At 32.3% G+C, this 17,537-nt stretch overlaps 1 protein-coding gene across 3 annotated transcripts in view; it reads right to left on the reverse strand.

Moving 5' to 3' along the window:
• Msp300 (Muscle-specific protein 300 kDa) overlaps positions 1 to 17,537 on the reverse strand; it is a 326,596-nt gene that overhangs the window by 147,729 nt on the left and 161,330 nt on the right. For all 3 annotated transcript variants that reach the window (XM_089245642.1, XM_089245623.1, XM_089245633.1), the window contains 12 exons: positions 16,532 to 16,855; positions 12,204 to 12,356; positions 10,922 to 11,089; positions 10,152 to 10,478; positions 9,846 to 9,992; positions 8,823 to 8,987; positions 6,437 to 6,760; positions 5,226 to 5,375; positions 4,958 to 5,122; positions 2,268 to 2,594; positions 658 to 810; positions 161 to 325 (listed from right to left, as the gene is read on the reverse strand). In XM_089245642.1, the coding sequence (XP_089101768.1) occupies positions 161 to 325; positions 658 to 810; positions 2,268 to 2,594; positions 4,958 to 5,122; positions 5,226 to 5,375; positions 6,437 to 6,760; positions 8,823 to 8,987; positions 9,846 to 9,992; positions 10,152 to 10,478; positions 10,922 to 11,089; positions 12,204 to 12,356; positions 16,532 to 16,855 (2,568 nt within the window). The remainder of the gene's footprint in view (positions 1 to 160; positions 326 to 657; positions 811 to 2,267; positions 2,595 to 4,957; positions 5,123 to 5,225; positions 5,376 to 6,436; positions 6,761 to 8,822; positions 8,988 to 9,845; positions 9,993 to 10,151; positions 10,479 to 10,921; positions 11,090 to 12,203; positions 12,357 to 16,531; positions 16,856 to 17,537) is intronic.

Raw genomic sequence — 17,537 nt, forward strand, 5'->3', positions numbered from 1 at the left:
AACAGATATTCAAATGAAAAGTAATGCTCAATGTTATTATGATCTTTTTAAATAAATAAATTAAATGTTCAAATGTTAAATACAATAGGTTTCAAAGACACTTATAAATGTAATATATTAATAAATATCCAAAGTTTGACAGAAAAGAAGATTAATATACCTCAAGGTCGGAAGCAGCTGCATCCAGATTTAATCTGTCGCTCAATGACCTAGTAAAGGGTGGAACTTTTTCTCGAAGATTTCTCATCCATAGGACAAGCTCATCACAGCTATGTTTGAAGGACAAATGGTTCTTATAATTCTGCTCATTCTGTAATACTTGAGCCTATCAAAGGAATCAAATAAGTAAGAAAAAAGAAAGCGATTCCACAGTGAATAATTTTCTCACACACAAATGGAAAAACCATAAATGATTTATTTAATAAAAATAAGTGGTATTTGTAGCAAAGCTTAGCCAAAGTATTTTTCTTCTTTTGAGAGAAAAGAAATAAAAAGTTTTAAATTGTTTTTGTGAAAAAAAGAAGTTTAAAACTCTTTTTCTATAAGTTCATACTAATTTCTTTATGTCAAAACATACAAAAAAAAGCTCAAATGCAAGCATATTTCTAAAAAAAAAAGAAAAAAAAAGTAATAATAATAATCCTACTTTATACTTACACTAACATTTTCAGTGAGAGCATAAAAACGGTGAACAATGTCCATTGCTTGGGATGTATAAATGCTTTGTGGTTCAGCTTCAACCATTCCTTCAGTTCTTGATTTTAGGTTATCGATCTCCATTTTCTCTTGTTGAACTTTATGCTGGAGGCTCTATAATAAATAATTTCAATCGTTATCAGCAGATTCATTTTTGTTGAGAATATTTTGTATTTTCCAGAGTGATGAAAATGCAAAGTAAATCTCATCCAAATTTCAGTTATCACTGTTCAGATACATCCATTCTTGAATTCAATTTTCTGTCTTGATGATGATTTTAAATATATATATATATTTAAAACTCAAGGAAATAAAATCCTGTTTCAGGTCACACAAATTGTGGGCATCATTAGATAATACAGTGAAAGTAAAAGTCTGTTGATAACGAGTACAGTGAATAGTAAGAATCTCACTATAACGAGTGATTTGCTAGCGATTGTCAAATAGCCAATGTTAAAATACAAAAAATATTTGGCTATAGAAAGAGAAAAATTAAGAAGCATTCATTATATAATATCAAATTTTTTTTCAAAAACATCAGTTTTTCTTTCCTCTCTTCAAGAACTAAACATATTATGGCACATGCTCTCAGTAAAAACTATTCTGAGGTAATTCTAACAAAGAATGGACTCAGAAAAGTTAAACTTCTTTAACCCCCTCTTCCTTTTATGTGTTCCCCACTATACACATGGAATATGTGATGCCTTTATTCAACTTTTGTCCTTCCCAGTGACTAAGAGAAAATAGGACCAGAAATTACAATTTAACGCCAATACTGAATGACTGAAAAAATCTTGGTAAACAGTTTTTCCAATAAGCAGAAAACTATTGACGAGTCCATGAAGTTATGGAAGTGAGCAGTGATATAATAATTGATAACTTTGATTGTTCAGTTGGTTGACTAGACAGCTTTGATAATACAATATTCTACATGCAAAAGATTCTATTCTTAAAGAATCAACATCTGTGAAACCTTAAATATCTACTTCATGACTAGAGTTTTATTTATTTGTTAATATCGGAACAAAATGATTTAAAAGACGTTTTAATGCAGATAAAGCAGTAATTTCTACGACGTTGTAACCTGACAGAACATAAAAATGTATATTCACGTATAATGAGATAATGAGAAGTTCATTATAATGAAAATTTTCTTCATGATTGTGAACTGTTATAATAGACTTTTACTGTATTGGAATGAATAATTTTTTTTGAAGTCTGTAGCACATCAAGGAAAGGAACTTTCAGGATGTTAATGCAGAAACAATCTTTGGAAAGAGAAGTTAGTTGTCTTGAGACTACTAATTTTCCTTTCTATTCATCTTGGCATTAATACCCAGTAAATATTGGTATGTTTAACTATCTTATTTTGAATAAATAATATTTTTTATCATAAAAGAAGACAATTATGTCTTTTTCCCTCCCACAAAATAAAAGCAATGATTCAAGAATTGCTTGGGTCCAAAATAAAAAATGACTGAAGTGCTAATGTATTTGGTTTCACACTTCATTTAGAATTGAATATTTTTACCCAATATTGAAAATAAAGACTATCAAGAGTAACTTCTCACCTTCACTTTCTCAAATACTGCTTTCTTTTCTGCCAAAGTTGATTGTAATTGCTTTGCATCTTTTAAGCTGATTTCAATATGATCAGTCATTTTTGAGGCCTGCATTATGATTGCTAAGTATTCTGATAAAATATGCAACCAACTTTCGAGTGAAGTTTTCAGAGAGAACATTTTGGTGGTTGTTAGGGTCAATTCTTCTTGAAGGGATTGGATCATATCATTGATGGCTTGGTGACCAAGAGGTGCGGTATTCACCAGGACATTTTGTGCTGCTTCGGTGATGGAATGGAATTTTGCCGTTAAAACCTCTTTTTCACTCAGTGCTTCCTGAATTATTAATGAAAAAAAGAATAAATCATAGATTCAAAAGTAGATTTACAATTTCAATACTAGATATTGAGAACACTTTTAAAATTATATACATTTCTAATATGTAACAGAACAACTTTATATAAACAATTGTATAAAACAAGTACAGGGTGGACCAAGATACATTTTTAAAATTAATAAAAAATCAACCAACTGACATAATAAAGTGCAGTTTACACCAAAATATTTATCATGGTATAGAGTTTTTTCTTTTATTTTAAAACTTAAAACAAAAGTTCTGAATTTTACTCACAGCTGTATCATAAAAACTCATCAGTACATATTAACAGTGACATAAAGGGTATCAGGAATCCTCTGACCAATGGATTGGATGAGATGGACACCTGTTTATGGCCACCTCAGTCTCCCGATTTAAGCACCCCCCCCCCAATTTCTTCTTGTGGAGTGTGGGGATGTGTCTTAGGCAAAGATATAGAGGGTCTTGGGGATGGGGGGGGGGGAGAACATTGCTCTCCCCAACATAAAAAATGTGTATGCTTAATATATATGTGTGAATATGTATTGACATCATAATCATCATGTTCCAAAAAACTTTCAAGCTTATTTCTGCTTATGAACTGGAGACAACAATAATGGAAATGATTAAGACTCTTTCTCAATTATTATTAGCAGATAACATGGGTTGGAACTAAGTATTGTTGAGATGTAGCTCAAGCAATAAAGGGTACTCATAATGGAATATAGTAGATTTTTGTAATGTAAATCAAAATAAACATTAATTATATACATAAGTGGAGATAGACTATATGGGAGGGGCACAATAATGATGTCATATACAGTTAAATATCTTTATCTCGAAACTGATGGAACTGAAAAAAATTTCAAGATAGGGAGTTTTTGAGAAATAGTTTTTTTTTCTGCATAAGAAAGGAAAAACACTCCAAAAATTGTGAAAATTTCAACTGATGAATGCTAAAAATACAGTACTATTATTTTACTACATACTATTGTAATTATTGGTCAAGTTACATAATCAATATGCTCAATCACACTTTATGCAAATACACTAAAATATGTTTGACTTTTTTTTGCTTTAATTAAATTTTTATTTATATATATTTTATACCTTATATATATATATACCTTTTATATATATATTTAAAAGAATTCATAAGCTTAGGTTGATGCATACTTTTTGCTCTTTGAGTCTTCACAGCATCATCTATACTAGCAAGAGCTGCAAATATTTCGGGCTCCATCTTTTCAGTTTGCTCCAGTAAATAGTGCAGCATTGTTAGAGCATGCTGAACATTTTTAACCGTGAGTTTTTTCTAATTCCTCTGGATGAACTTCTGCTGTATTTTCTAATCGTTACCCGAGTTGGCTATAAATTCAACAGTTTTTTGCAACAGTTAAGGTACCGCAACTTGGTAGTGAACTGTCCATTTCCGCAAAATTTGAAAATGAAATTTCAAGATCCAAGTGTTTTTAGTAATGCTCTGAAATTGCCTCTTCAGCATTGTTCAGAAGATCATTGAAATTCAAGTGAACCACCAGATCTGATCATTGATCACTGAGATGACTGGTTCTAAACCCAGCATTCTTGAAGAAATTTTGAATTGTCCGCTGGCTGACTTTTTGTCATGCTGAACAAGCCATCCACATGCCATCTACCCCCTCCCCCTTCCATCAATCACAGAAACTGCCTATGATTGACAAGATCCATCAAGACAATGGGCTATAATATGAATAATCCTTTCTTATCAGTTTCTTTCACCTCCAGAAAAAAAGCCAGATTTACAGGGAAGAAAAGGAATTTCTGTGTTTTCTGTTTACTGCCATTGTGGCTTGGGCCTTTGGGATAAAGAGTTTTAAAAAAATTACTTTGAGACGGAGCGGTGAAAAATAGCATTGATTTAGTGCAATAAATGCACATTTTTTTCATTTTTCGAGTTTTTCGAGAAAGACAGGTTTGACAGTATACGCAAATCACCCCCTCCTCACAACCCTCAAGTATCTCAATTTATTATTATGAACTTTTGAGTCACATTTTATGTGTTATGCTGAGTTTTTGATGTTACAGCGCCATCTGTGTGTAAAATTTGGAACTTTTTGTAAAATTTATCTAAAAAAAACCTCCATACTATGATCAGTATTTTAGCACAAACCACACTTTCTATGTCATTTGTGATTTTTTTAATCAATTTTTAAAATGTTTCATGCTCTTCTCATCCACCCTGTATATCTCACTGCAGCTTTTAGATCTAGCTAATCTTCCAAATGTAAAGAAAATAATATAATGCTGTCTTGAAGGCAAATAAAGCAAACACATGATAACACATAAGAAACTTCAAGCTTACTTGAACAGCAATCAGCTTTTCTTGCAATTCTTCAATTGTCCCTTCTAAAGCAGAACTTTGTTCCAACCTGGATTTGATAATAGAAATCTTGTTCTGAAGTTCAGAAACCTCATTCAAGAAATCTTGATGATCCGATACAAAATGAGCCCATTTTGTAGACACTTCCTAAAAAAGTAGAAAGAGCAATATGTTAGGAACATCACAACCATTTCATTTCAAATAATCCTGATTTAGGCAAAGTAAATTTAAATTTAATAAAATGACCTACCCTGGCTTTGGTAACTAACAGCTGATATCTAATACCCAACTCACTGAGTCGGCTAACTCGTCTTTTACTTGGACCTCTGTGCAGCTGTTGTATTTTATCTGTCAGAGAATCTATTTCGAGTTCCTTTGCTTTTATTTCACCTTGAATATTCTGAAAAATGAAGAAATAATTGAATTTTTTAATTTCATTAAATAATATTTCTTAATTATGCACAGATCTATTAAAAAACATACACTACTCCTGGACATGGCAATGTATTTTCTACATTTAAATATGGGTTAAAAAAATTTATATTGCATTTTTTACATCTGGTTTTACTTCATGAAATCTAATTGATAACTATAATAGAGATATGTAAATTTCACAAACAAAAGAATCAAAATTTCACAAAAAATCTAAATCAGAAATTTCACAAAAAATCTAAATCAGAAATTTTGTATTTATTAGCAAAAAATAAAAATTTTAAAATTAAGAATTTTGCAATCATTTGCAAAATAATTTTCTAATGGGAAAAATTTAGGTTCACTCTCTGAAAACGATTTCAAACAAAAAAAATTTAGCGTTTTTACTTGGGAAAAAAAATTCAAATAAAAACAATAGGCATTTGCTCACAAAAAAATTTACAAATAAAAAATGTGCATTCATCCACAAAAATATTTTTTGAATAAAAAATTTTCCATTCATTTGCAAAAAAATTATTTTAAAATGAAAAATGTTACATTTATTGGCACAAAATTTGTATTAATTTTTATAAACGAACTAAACCAGTGACACAATTTTTTTTTATAATTTAATTATGAAGACAAGTATTAAAGTACTGTACTTAGTTGAAAAGTTCTAGAATTCAAGTGCTCGGCAAAATTGCTATCCATTTTTTGCTTCAAAAGTGTAAACTATCAAGATTTCACAGAAAAGTGGTAAAAATTAAAATTTGAAATTTATTTATTCAAAATGGCAAATTTTGCATCTATTTTGTAAGTACAAAAAAAAATTAAGTTTTCCTAATAATTAATTATATGTTCGCAGAAAAAGTAATTCTATAACATGAATAGCCTGTTTCTCTCGCTTTATTTTCTTGAAGTGTTTCATGATTTACAGGCTCTATAAACAGAGAAATAGTAATTAAGTGATTTTAAATTTCATTAAGTTATATTAATGTAGCTGAGTTGAAAATAAAGTGCCGAAAACTATAAAAAATATATTAAATTTACCTTTAGCTTTTCCAGTTCGTTCTGCTTCTCGCTGAGGTCTGTCTTCAAAGCGATATTTTGTAGGCGCGCTTCAGTTTCTTTCATCCAGGCTTGTATTTCTCCAACTCTATTTTCATAGTCATTGAACTGCTGTATTAGATCTTCAAGAAGTGAAACAACATTTTCCGCATTACTTCTAGTGCTCTCAAAGAGATTTTGAACTGCCATCACTTCATTACAGATGGTCTCGTGGCCAGTCAATGCAGTTTCTTTCAGTACTTTGTTCATTTCTTGCTCAATAGTCTGCAGTTTCGGGTTTTCACGTGAGAAGCTTCCCAAGATAACCTAAATTGATTTAATACCATTAAAATTTTTCTTTTTTCCTTTCCAATTGTCATTTGATTGAAACAAAATTACAACTATATTAATATTACTATTAAACCATATATACACCTTGTTCATATTCCTCTACAGAACTTCTAACGAATTGGTGCATCTACGTGTTTTGTGAACCTAACGTAAAGTTTATTACTTTGTAACGCTTGTTATGTGTAGTGCTGCCATCTGCCAAATTTTCCGCCTATGAGTGTGATGCAATGATTGGATAATTGTACTGTCATAAGCCTGTTGGCCTTTGCAGCAAGACTTTTTAAAGGGGAAGATTGGCTCGTATTCACACCTCAAAGTTGGGAACGACAGGAAACCAACTTCGACTGACCATTACTGTGACGACGGTGGTTTAGTCAATGAAGGGATAGAAGTCATTATAATGAAGATTAAAGAGCCATAGAGAGTTGTTTCTTCCTCTTAGGGTGTATGTACACTTCTCATGCGATTTGTTGGGCTTGCGAGTACGTGATGACAAGCAACATGCCAGACCAGTTGGTGGTTTGCTGAGTTGCATCTACATGTGTCTATACATTGCCTTTGAGTGATTTGCTGAAATTTTCAATTTTTTTATGACTGTAACAAAAAATTTCATTGTGAGAAAAGAAATGTTTACTAGGCGAATGTCAAACTTGGGACGACCCATTGACGGTGGGTTTTCAAACTTGTGACGCTCCGATTATAACCAGTTTGTGCATGTGTGGAGAAAGAACAAAGAAAAAAGAATAAAAGTAAAAACTGGGTGTGTTAATTACTGCATGGTCAAAGAAAGCTAGTAAAATATGTAGACCAGTGTTTCCCAACCGCTCTGTTGTCATGGACCTCCCCCCTCACTAATGGCCCCCACAAGGGGTGGGCTGACAAGGCTCTGGCCCTGGGGCCCGGGAGGATTTTAATAATTTTTTTGTTTTTTCACGCTATAAATTCATCATACAGAAGGCCCCGTAAAAGATCCCAGCCTAGGGGCCCTGCTTCAGGATGTGGGGGCCATGCCCCACCCCCATAGTGAAGACAAATGCATTGTAGTCTCCACTGTAATGAAGATTAATGCTGCACGAGCCTTATCTAGTGAAGGTTAATGCTTCACAGACTCTTCAATTTTGATGCTCTCCACAAAATCTAAAATGTATTATTTTTTATAATTTGCAAATCTTAAAACAAGAAAAAATTATAATTTCACGGCACAAAATGTTTCATTGATGTAAATAAAAATTATTTTGTGGGGGTCTCAAGGGACTTGGCTGGCTTAAAAAACACTGATGTAGATGCGATTTTAGGGTAAAAAGAGAATTTTATATGATAAGCAGTGATCATAGCTTCAGTCCAAAGACAACATCAGCAGGCAGGTCACATTTGGAAAAATCTCCCTCAAGAGAGCAATTAGGGCCTACAAAATTCAAATTTCATTGATAATACCACAGGCAAAATAGCCTTCAGAGTTGTTTGCTACCAAATTCAGAAGCCAGATGGCACCACTTCTTGAACACATTTCTCAAAAACAAATTTATGTAAGGCACACAATACATACATGGCTGACATACACCTATACATGTGCAGTTAAGTAGCAGTAGCATATAGTGCATATAGTAAGTGTAATGCCAATGATTTGAACTCAGCACACGTACACATTAGTATTTTTCTTTCTTTCAAACTGAGCATAACTCTGGTCTATCGCCACGTGCGATTTACTACTGAGTGAGTTGTACCACAGTCTGAGTGAGTATCTAGTGCTGTGGCTGATTTTTCAGTACTGCCATCTATATTTCAGAAGCGAAGTGAGTGAAGGGCGAGACATTTTAACCGGGAGATTGGCTCACATTCACACTGCGAAGTTGGGAATCACAGGAAACAAACTTCAGCCAACCACAGCAGCATCAGTTTTGTTAAGTTACCCACTTTATAAAGTTCACCATTTGTTTTAAATGTTGTCATACACAGAATACAGAGTACAATTTTTACTAGAATAAAAACAGTGAGCAAAAACAAAGCGGCATAAAGACATTAAAAAGGTGGAACTTACTTTTGCTTTCTCCAAATTTTCCTGCAAAGATATTCGATCTAGGGGTGAATCTGCACAAGCTGTTATTGACGATTTCACTGTGTTGAGCCAACTTCTTAGGTCAGAGAGCATCTTACTCAAAGATTCATGATTATTCACAAGCTCTTGGTAATAATCTGTTCCCTCCTATTTTTTCCAGGGGGGGGGGGGAATAAGTGAACAAAAAGATGCAAACATTTTTTTAGACAAATGTATAGTTAAGCAGTCCACACTTGTTTTTACAAACTCATACATATGTGGAAAATAGCTCGTAAAATCTAAAGTTTGAACAGTATATGGGAAGGTGTTTAATGGAAAATGGTATAGTATATTGTTTCGGACCAGAAGATTAGTTAGTAAAAACGTACAGTTTTAAATTGGAGATTCCTAAAATTGAGCGTCAACTGTATAAGGGGGCAATCAAAGAAAACTTTCTCCACAGATACATCATGGCCCTCACCTCCTGGAGCATGTCCCCCTAAGTTGGAATCCTTTGCAGGCCACCAGATCAGCCACTCAAAAGCCCTTTTATAGTGAATTTATAAAAAAAATTGTGAGACTCTTCACAGGCCCTGTGGGGGCAATGAACAGCATTATTTAAAGTTTAATCTGGTACTGTCTATTCCGAAATGGTCCTCATTGACTTTTTTTTTGCCTTCAGCTCAGCACATCAGACATTCCTGAAAAATGTGCTAAACTATTTTTTTGACAAGCCTTTCAAAATTGCAAAAGAGATTGAAGAAAGTTCAGGTTCAGCCACCCCTGCTGGACTGACATGAGGCGCCTTTATTGATAAAAATTTTAATCAAATTTTTGGCGCCCTTTGCATGTAAAAGAAGTAGTTAAGGAGTGAATTTGGCACCCCCTTCTGGTCCAGCACCAGAGGCAATAGACCCACCTGCTTCCCCCCAGTTGCGGCCCTGAATAGGCTCATGTATATTAATCTGGTCAAATATTGTATTGTATACAATAATGTAAATTACTGAATATATTTATATTTCTTACCTGTGCTTTATTTTTTAAGACTTTGTGCTGAGACACCAAGAAATTTATAACTTGATCTATATTTTCATCTCGCTGAGGTAGAGATTCTGCTTTGTACTGTAAATCCTCAAGATTCTGTTCATGGCTTGTGATATCCAGTAACTGACCCTGGAATAATTAAAAATGCAAAGCTTCTTTAAATGAATACCAAAAGAAAAAAAAATCACAAAGGAAAAATTGAGCAAAAATTTTGTCAACCATTAGCCCAATAATTTTTAAGAAATTGAAGCATTATTATAGAACATTTTTCGAATAAAAAAAACATACTTTGTACGTTCTTAAAGATGTTTTCTTTTGGTCCATGGTTTCAGGTGGCTCTAGTGGTTTCTCCAAACTTTTTGAACAAGATTCGACCCATCGCTGAAGCCGTTGCATAACATCCTCGAACTCAGACCAAACAAACTGGGTTGACATCAGGGATCTGTCGAGATGCGTTGCTCCATCATATACATCATCAAATGATTTTTGTAAATGCTGCAACATCACCTGAATCGTTTCCCAGCCCTCTGGTGACGTTCCTACTTGTAATTGTTCCCCATATTGCACAGTTGCACTTAGGAGGTTAAGCCCTTCATTTTTTATTTGCAAAAGCTCCTGCAAACAAGAATTTGCAAAAAAAAAAAAAAAAAAAAATTATAAACACATCATACAGGTTACACAAATAAAAACTTCAATGCATGATTATTTTTCGTACAAAATGAACACACATTCATAAAATTAAGCATATATTGTTTATTCAGCATCACAATTAAAGGGTTATACTGGAGATATGCAAAGTATTCATCTGTATTTTACTTCAATAATAGACTAATATTGAAGGGTGTGATTTTTCATTTTAACAGAAATATCTCAATAGATATAATGCTATCAAATTTAAAAACTTACATTTACACAATTTCATAATTGTAAGCAAGCACAAAACATCTGTTTTGTTAAAATATGTTCCAAACTATAACAAAATACATTATTCACATTGGAAAATTATTGAGTGAAGCATTATGCATATGTTGGAAAACTTAGACAAATTTTTTTTTCACCTTGACTTTGTTATGTTTGAGCAGTAGAGCCTCACAGCTGCCACTAGGCAAGGCATTTATGTTTGCATACAGTGCAGCAGCATCTTCAATCCATTTTGAACATTGGTTGTACTTCTCTTGAAATTGTATATGGTCTTCTACATGTTGTTCGCATTTCCTGACCAACTCCTATAGAGAAATTTGTGTGAGATATATTCCATATATATATATTGTTGGTATCAATGCATAAATGTCTATGCGCCTATACAGGTATCCCTTGTATTACATAATACAACTTCATGCGTTTTCACTATAACACAATTTTAAGAAGTTGATTTTAAAAGTCTCAAGTAGCTAAAAAAATTGATAAAATATATCCACCTATAAAAAATTGTAGGTGGGGTCCAAATGTAATAAGTGTCAACAATCTGAATTTGTCATTAGAGTGAGAGAGAGATAGAGTGTAATTTTACCTAAACAAAATTAGTAAATTATTTTACTAATTTACCAAAGTCATTTTTTACTGCCAAACATACAATTGCTAATTCAATTTACGCATCAAGAATTTTGTTGCTACTTTTACAAGTTACTATTACTGTTCTACACAGAACATTCTTGACACTAGTTAATATTAGATAGCAAAGATGAAATTTCAGTGAAAGAATTTTGGAGTAACTACAGTATTTTAACATGTATATAAGGAATGCCCCCAATTTTTTTGGGCTTAAAATCTGGAAATAAGTTTAAAAAAATCTATAATACAGGCAAGCTCGCAACTAATACACGCTCGCAACTGGGGCACTGTCCCAGGGCCCAAACCGAATAAGGGGGTGGGGCCCTCACACAAAAAAGAACCACTTATTTTGCATAGTAATAAGTAATAACCTTTTCAACAGCTCCTGGAAAAGGCATTCTTCAGCCTTGCTATAATACTATCCATGCATAAGAAACCCCTCCTATTTTTGGAACTCAATTTTTGGCAAAAGGGGGGTTCCTTATACACGTTAAAATGCTGTACCTTACAGTATATATATATATATATAACTGAGATTTCTTCAGAATTTATTTCACATAAAATATAATACTATTGATATAAATATTTAAATAATTATTATACCACATTTTTGTATATCTGTAGAATACTGTTTAAGAATTGTTTTCTACAATGTCCTCTGCACATTATTTTACTCCCATTAATTATATTCCTTTTCTCAATCCTTGAATTTGATTTCAAAAACTACAATGAAAAACAACCACTTGTAATCAATAATAATTCTTGATGTTGAAATACAAAATCACTTACTTTACATGTAAGAAGCAAAGACTGGAAATGTGACATCAACTGTGATGTTCCCATCGAAATACGCATCTCCCCGCTACTGGCTATCAACTCTTGGGATTCATCAGACAAAACATCAAAATCAGTTTCTTTCTCATGAAGCTCATTGAGTATTGCCTAAATAGAAATAGTTATAGCAATAAAAATTTTGCTATGAGATTCAATTCATTGTCTGGGCCAATGGTGCTCAAACTTTTATCACCAGCGGCACCCTTGCCCAACTCATGATTCATCTGCGGCTCCCCAAATAGTTTGGTGGATATTTTCCTACATAAAAAACAATTTAAAGCATGAATATGCATGGAAATTAATATCTGGAGTTCACTGGGACACACCTGACAAAGGTTGCCAACAGTACCTGGGAGCCACGACACACACTTTGAGAAACACCGGTCTAGGCCATTTTTTTTTATGTAATACATAAATAATTAAAATCCAATAAAAAATTTATATTGTTTTTTAAAACCTGTTAGCATTAAAGTTTGAGATTTGGTCAGTTACAGCTATGGTAGCATAGAGCGAGAAAAATTAAGCAGGAGGAGACAAACAAAATGTAAAACTCTTGTAGAAGAGGAACAAAATACAAAGAATTTCCAAATCAATGTAATTTATAAAATATTTTGTATAAAATATGTATATAAATTGCAATAAAACATTCAAAAATTTCATGCTTGATACATCCACATTCCACATATACCATGCTCATAAAACACAAAGATTGAGAATTATCCAAAATAATAAACTAAAAAAAAAAAGGCTTGTTAATTATATTTTTTCATATGGCTTACTTTTTCCATATCATTTTCCTTGGTTTTAGTGATTTCATACTCATGACTAAGGAGATCTTGTTGAAGCATCTTTCATTGAAACAGCAGGAAATCAAATGCATGCAGAGCAAGACATATTGGTTAGTTCAACTAAACTACAAACACAGCTAAAGATTTTTCCCATCCAAAACATGCAAATACATTGCCAAAAAAAAAAAGACATCTAAATAAATTAAAATTGACAACATATTCAATGTTTTTTCCTAGTTGAGGGATATTTTTAGGGGAAAGTAATGGTATATTTCTGGAATGGGCGTGGAATATTTTTCAAAAGCTAAGAATCCCATTTATTTTTATAAAAGCATGCAGGAGGAAAACAGAAGAAAATCCCACTCTAAAATTCTACTCTACTTCATGCAGGTTATTAAAAAAATGCATTTTGAAATATTATGATACAAATCGTAAAAACAAGAAGCGAGAAAAAACATATATAACTTCTCTCTCTCTCTCAGAAGCCCCATAAAGTATTGGTGTACACCATTTTTCCCATTAAGTTTTTTCTATAATTTCAATGAGTAGTTGAAAAAGAGAAATACATTCACACATTTTCTCTACCATAACTAATTTTTGAAGATAAAAACATTATCTTGAGACTTTCAAGTAGTCTGCCTACGCAAATTTCACATGTGTAATTTAATCTCATCATGATCTCCCAAAATTTAAATCATTTTTATAGAAACAATGTCATTGTCAGTTTTTTTTAAATAATTTCATCAATATCACAAATTCTTATGTAACTTTAATTTGCTCATGTAATTAACAATTCCCCAAACTTATTTGTTCCATAACACTTTTTTCTCAGTAAAAACACTTCAAGTCATTTCTCTTAACCCTTTAGCAGGAATCACTGAACCTATGAAATGAACCCTAAAATGAAATGCCTTGTTTTATGAAGTAAGCTTTCTTCTGATATTGAACAGATGAAAAGTAAGGGAGGATAGGAAAATGTATTTCATTGAAAAATCAGCTTTACAAAATATCTGGGCTTTAAAGACAGCTTTTAAGGAGGTGTGATATCTCGTGAATGATGGCAAGAAGCTTAAGAAAACACTTATATTGTTCCCATAGCTTCTGCAGCATCCTTCATTTGATCCAGCACCAATCATGGGGGGGGGGGGAAGGTGGTGATATTGCTAACTTTCAGAAACATAGATGTAACTGATATTAATGCTTAAAACAGGGCTTGACATATCGAGAAAAAATCTAGGAGTCAACTAAATATTTTTTAGGAGCCTGGCATATTTCTTTTGCCCAAACTAGTAATCACACTTACAAAATTTAAGGTGCCAATATCAATCTTTTAGTCACCAAGGTGACCTGGTGCCTAGGATTTGTCCAGCCATGACTTAAACTGCTATTCATTTTGAGATAAACAAAAAAAAATTTGTTCTTTGCAGCCAAGGCAAAGTGAAAATAATCGAAAATTTTTCTCCATAATATCCTTCATATATGAGTATAGTATACAGGGTGTCCTGTAAGTACTAATGTAATGTAATTGTTCACTAGTTCCAGAAAAAAATGAAATAATGCAAAGAGCTATGCCACTATAACATATTATGTTTGAAGTTTTCTGTTCTTAAGGGGCTTACACTTAAGTTCTTAAGCTTACACATAAATACAAAATTAGCCATATCTGATATTTAATAGAAATACCAGTTATGTTATGTTTTAAAATATAAATTGAATTGCATTGTTCGACAAGGAAAAATTTTCTTGTTGTTGGAATAATATAATTTTTTCCCTTTTACTGCATGTATTCATGTTCTTTCCCTATATACGCAACTTTCCCCTCTTTTGGGGACTTAATTCTTTCCCTAAACTTGACCGCTGCTGTATGACTGTTGTTCTCTTTGCTTGTATAAAAGATTGTTCATCTGACTAGACGTGTGTTTCATTTCTCTCTCGTCGTCATCTCTTTCCCTTCCACACTATGCCCGCCCACACTTATATGAAAATATATATTTGTTTTCAAAGATTTTTTTATGGTGTAGGAATTCAAATCTGAAAATATAAATTTGCTATCAGGCACAGTATTTTAGTTATTCAACAATGTATGTCTAATTTAATTGATATACAGTAAGTATACAATATAAGCTATTGCAGCCAGACACAAAAATTACTGAATATATGCACAGGGAAAAAATGTTTCCTCTTTATTTTGGAAATGACAACATAATGACGTTCTGAAATGATGTTTAGGCCTTAATGAATGCTTTGAAATTCAAATACAAGCCATGGGAATGGAGACTTTTTATAGATGTCTCCAAATGTAGGCTAAAATGGGAGTTGTTCTTCATATTGGGGATGTAATGCCTTCTCTTGCAGTTGCTTATGCGAATATGACTAAACAGTCATGTGTGTGTGATATTTTGAAATATACGATCAAATTAGTGAAATACGATGAGAGCAAAAATGGAAAATATGTTGTGATTTGAAAGTAGTTTAGGTACGCAACAAGACTAGCCAAAATTTGGATGTGTTGTGTACGCAACAGCCACGACAGAAATTCCCATAACAGCAAAAAAAGATTCAGCTTCAACTATAGTTTGTGGGTTAATTAGAGAGTGCCCAAATTAGAGAACTTCAGACACAGATTTCAAACAATGCCTTTCACCAAAAGAGAAAAGTGCATGGATTTTTGTTTTAAGAATGTAACACAAAACTTTCTAAGAAAGAAAAGAGCTAACAACTATGAAGAATTGGTTCAACAGCTGAAAAATGCATACAGGGATTTAGGGTACAACATGCACCTAAAAGTGCATGTCCTAGAGCCATATCTGCATTAGTTTTCCTGAGAACTGCAGTGATGTTTCCGACAAAACTGGTGAAAAGTTTCATAAAAAGACATAATGACCATAGGAAAGTGGTATGAAGGGAAACTGATGCCGCCAATGCTTGCTGATTATTGCTGGAATATTTGAGAGAGCAAAAGTGATCACAAGAGACAAAAATGTCTTTTAAATTCTTGGAGGAAACATAAATTTGTTGATATTTTCTATCAGTAAATAAATTTTTTTCATAAAATTATCTGATATAATTAATAAGTCTGTATTTACTTTTTGTTTTATTCTGTATGGAATGTTCCAATACAGTTTCAAAAAGTGACTGGAATAGTGGTTGTTATATATTTTGCCTTTATAGACACACTGCATGGGGCGCAAGGAGAAGTAAAAAATTTGAAATTGCTTATAACTTAGAAACTATGCCTGGCACAAAGAGAAACAAATTACAGATTTGAATTCAAGAGGCAGATTTTTCCATGAGAATCATGATTGTTATCCTTAGAAAAATGATTTTCATTTTTATTTGTATAGAACAGTGTTATTAAACCTATTTGAAAACTGACTTTTAAACTCAATTATTAATTATGATTACTAAGTTGCTAAAAATCAGTAATAAATACAAGTAAATACATATTATGCTGTTCAAACAAGAAAAACATGATAAATATAATTTAAAATCAACCTGAAAATAATCCCTCTGTTCATTTTTCTCATCCAAAGTTGTCTTCAATGAAAAGGTTTTGACACGTTGTTCCATGTTTTCCAGCCAAGAACTCAGATTTGCTTGTTTTTCTTCATAAGCACCCCATTGATGGATTCTGTTTTGAAGTTCTACCTGTATATTAATTGCTCTTTCAGAAAGTTGTTCTACATTGCTTTCCATAGCCAGCTGCTCTCTTTTCTGAAGTTCATATTCTCTTGGAGATATCAGGTTTTCCATTCTTTCGATGTGTGATTTCAAAACTGATATCTTTTCACGTCCTTTTGGAATGCTTTCTTCTACTTCCTGACAAGATTAAGGAAAAATATTGAAATACGTATTATATAAATGTATTTATTAGAACATGTCATCACGTATATGAAGATAGCTTTTTTTAAAGTGTAGTTTAACAAGAAAGTAATTTGACAAGTAGGAAAAGTATTTTTTCCCCATAAAAATTTAAGTAATGACATAAAATATTTGAAATCATAATACTATATAGAGCCTAAAATTATGGGTTCAAGTTATTTTGTGTTTTTGTTTGAAATTTATGGGGGGGGGGGGGGAAAGAACAAACTAATGATATAATCTAGTAACTATGACTCTTTCTGCAGATATTGTATATATTTTATAATATGCAATTGCATATTATCTGCTGCGTTTTTCCTAAGAAGTTGAAATAGATATAAATATTTGAAAAATTAATTTGTAAAAAGAAATTTAACAATTTATAGAGGAAACATAAATGAGAGTAGAAAAATTGACATTTTTCTGTACATAAACTCGACAAACCACTTCTTGTATTCCTTAAGATTTCATTATTAATGAATGAAAATTTCACGCGAGAACTATACGCCTCTGTGCACTACTATATGATGAAATCTTTTCCTCAACATAACGAAATTAGTATCTGTGGATTATACAGGAAATTTGACAATTTCTATGTCTATATTATTATCAATCGATAATGAAATGCTGAATGTTATTT

Source organism: Pholcus phalangioides, unplaced genomic scaffold (genome assembly GCF_987345545.1).
Source record: "Pholcus phalangioides strain wild (caught in Gottingen) unplaced genomic scaffold, Ppha-v1.0 ptg000003l_1, whole genome shotgun sequence".
In the NCBI taxonomy this organism is placed as follows: Eukaryota; Metazoa; Arthropoda; class Arachnida; order Araneae; family Pholcidae; genus Pholcus; species Pholcus phalangioides.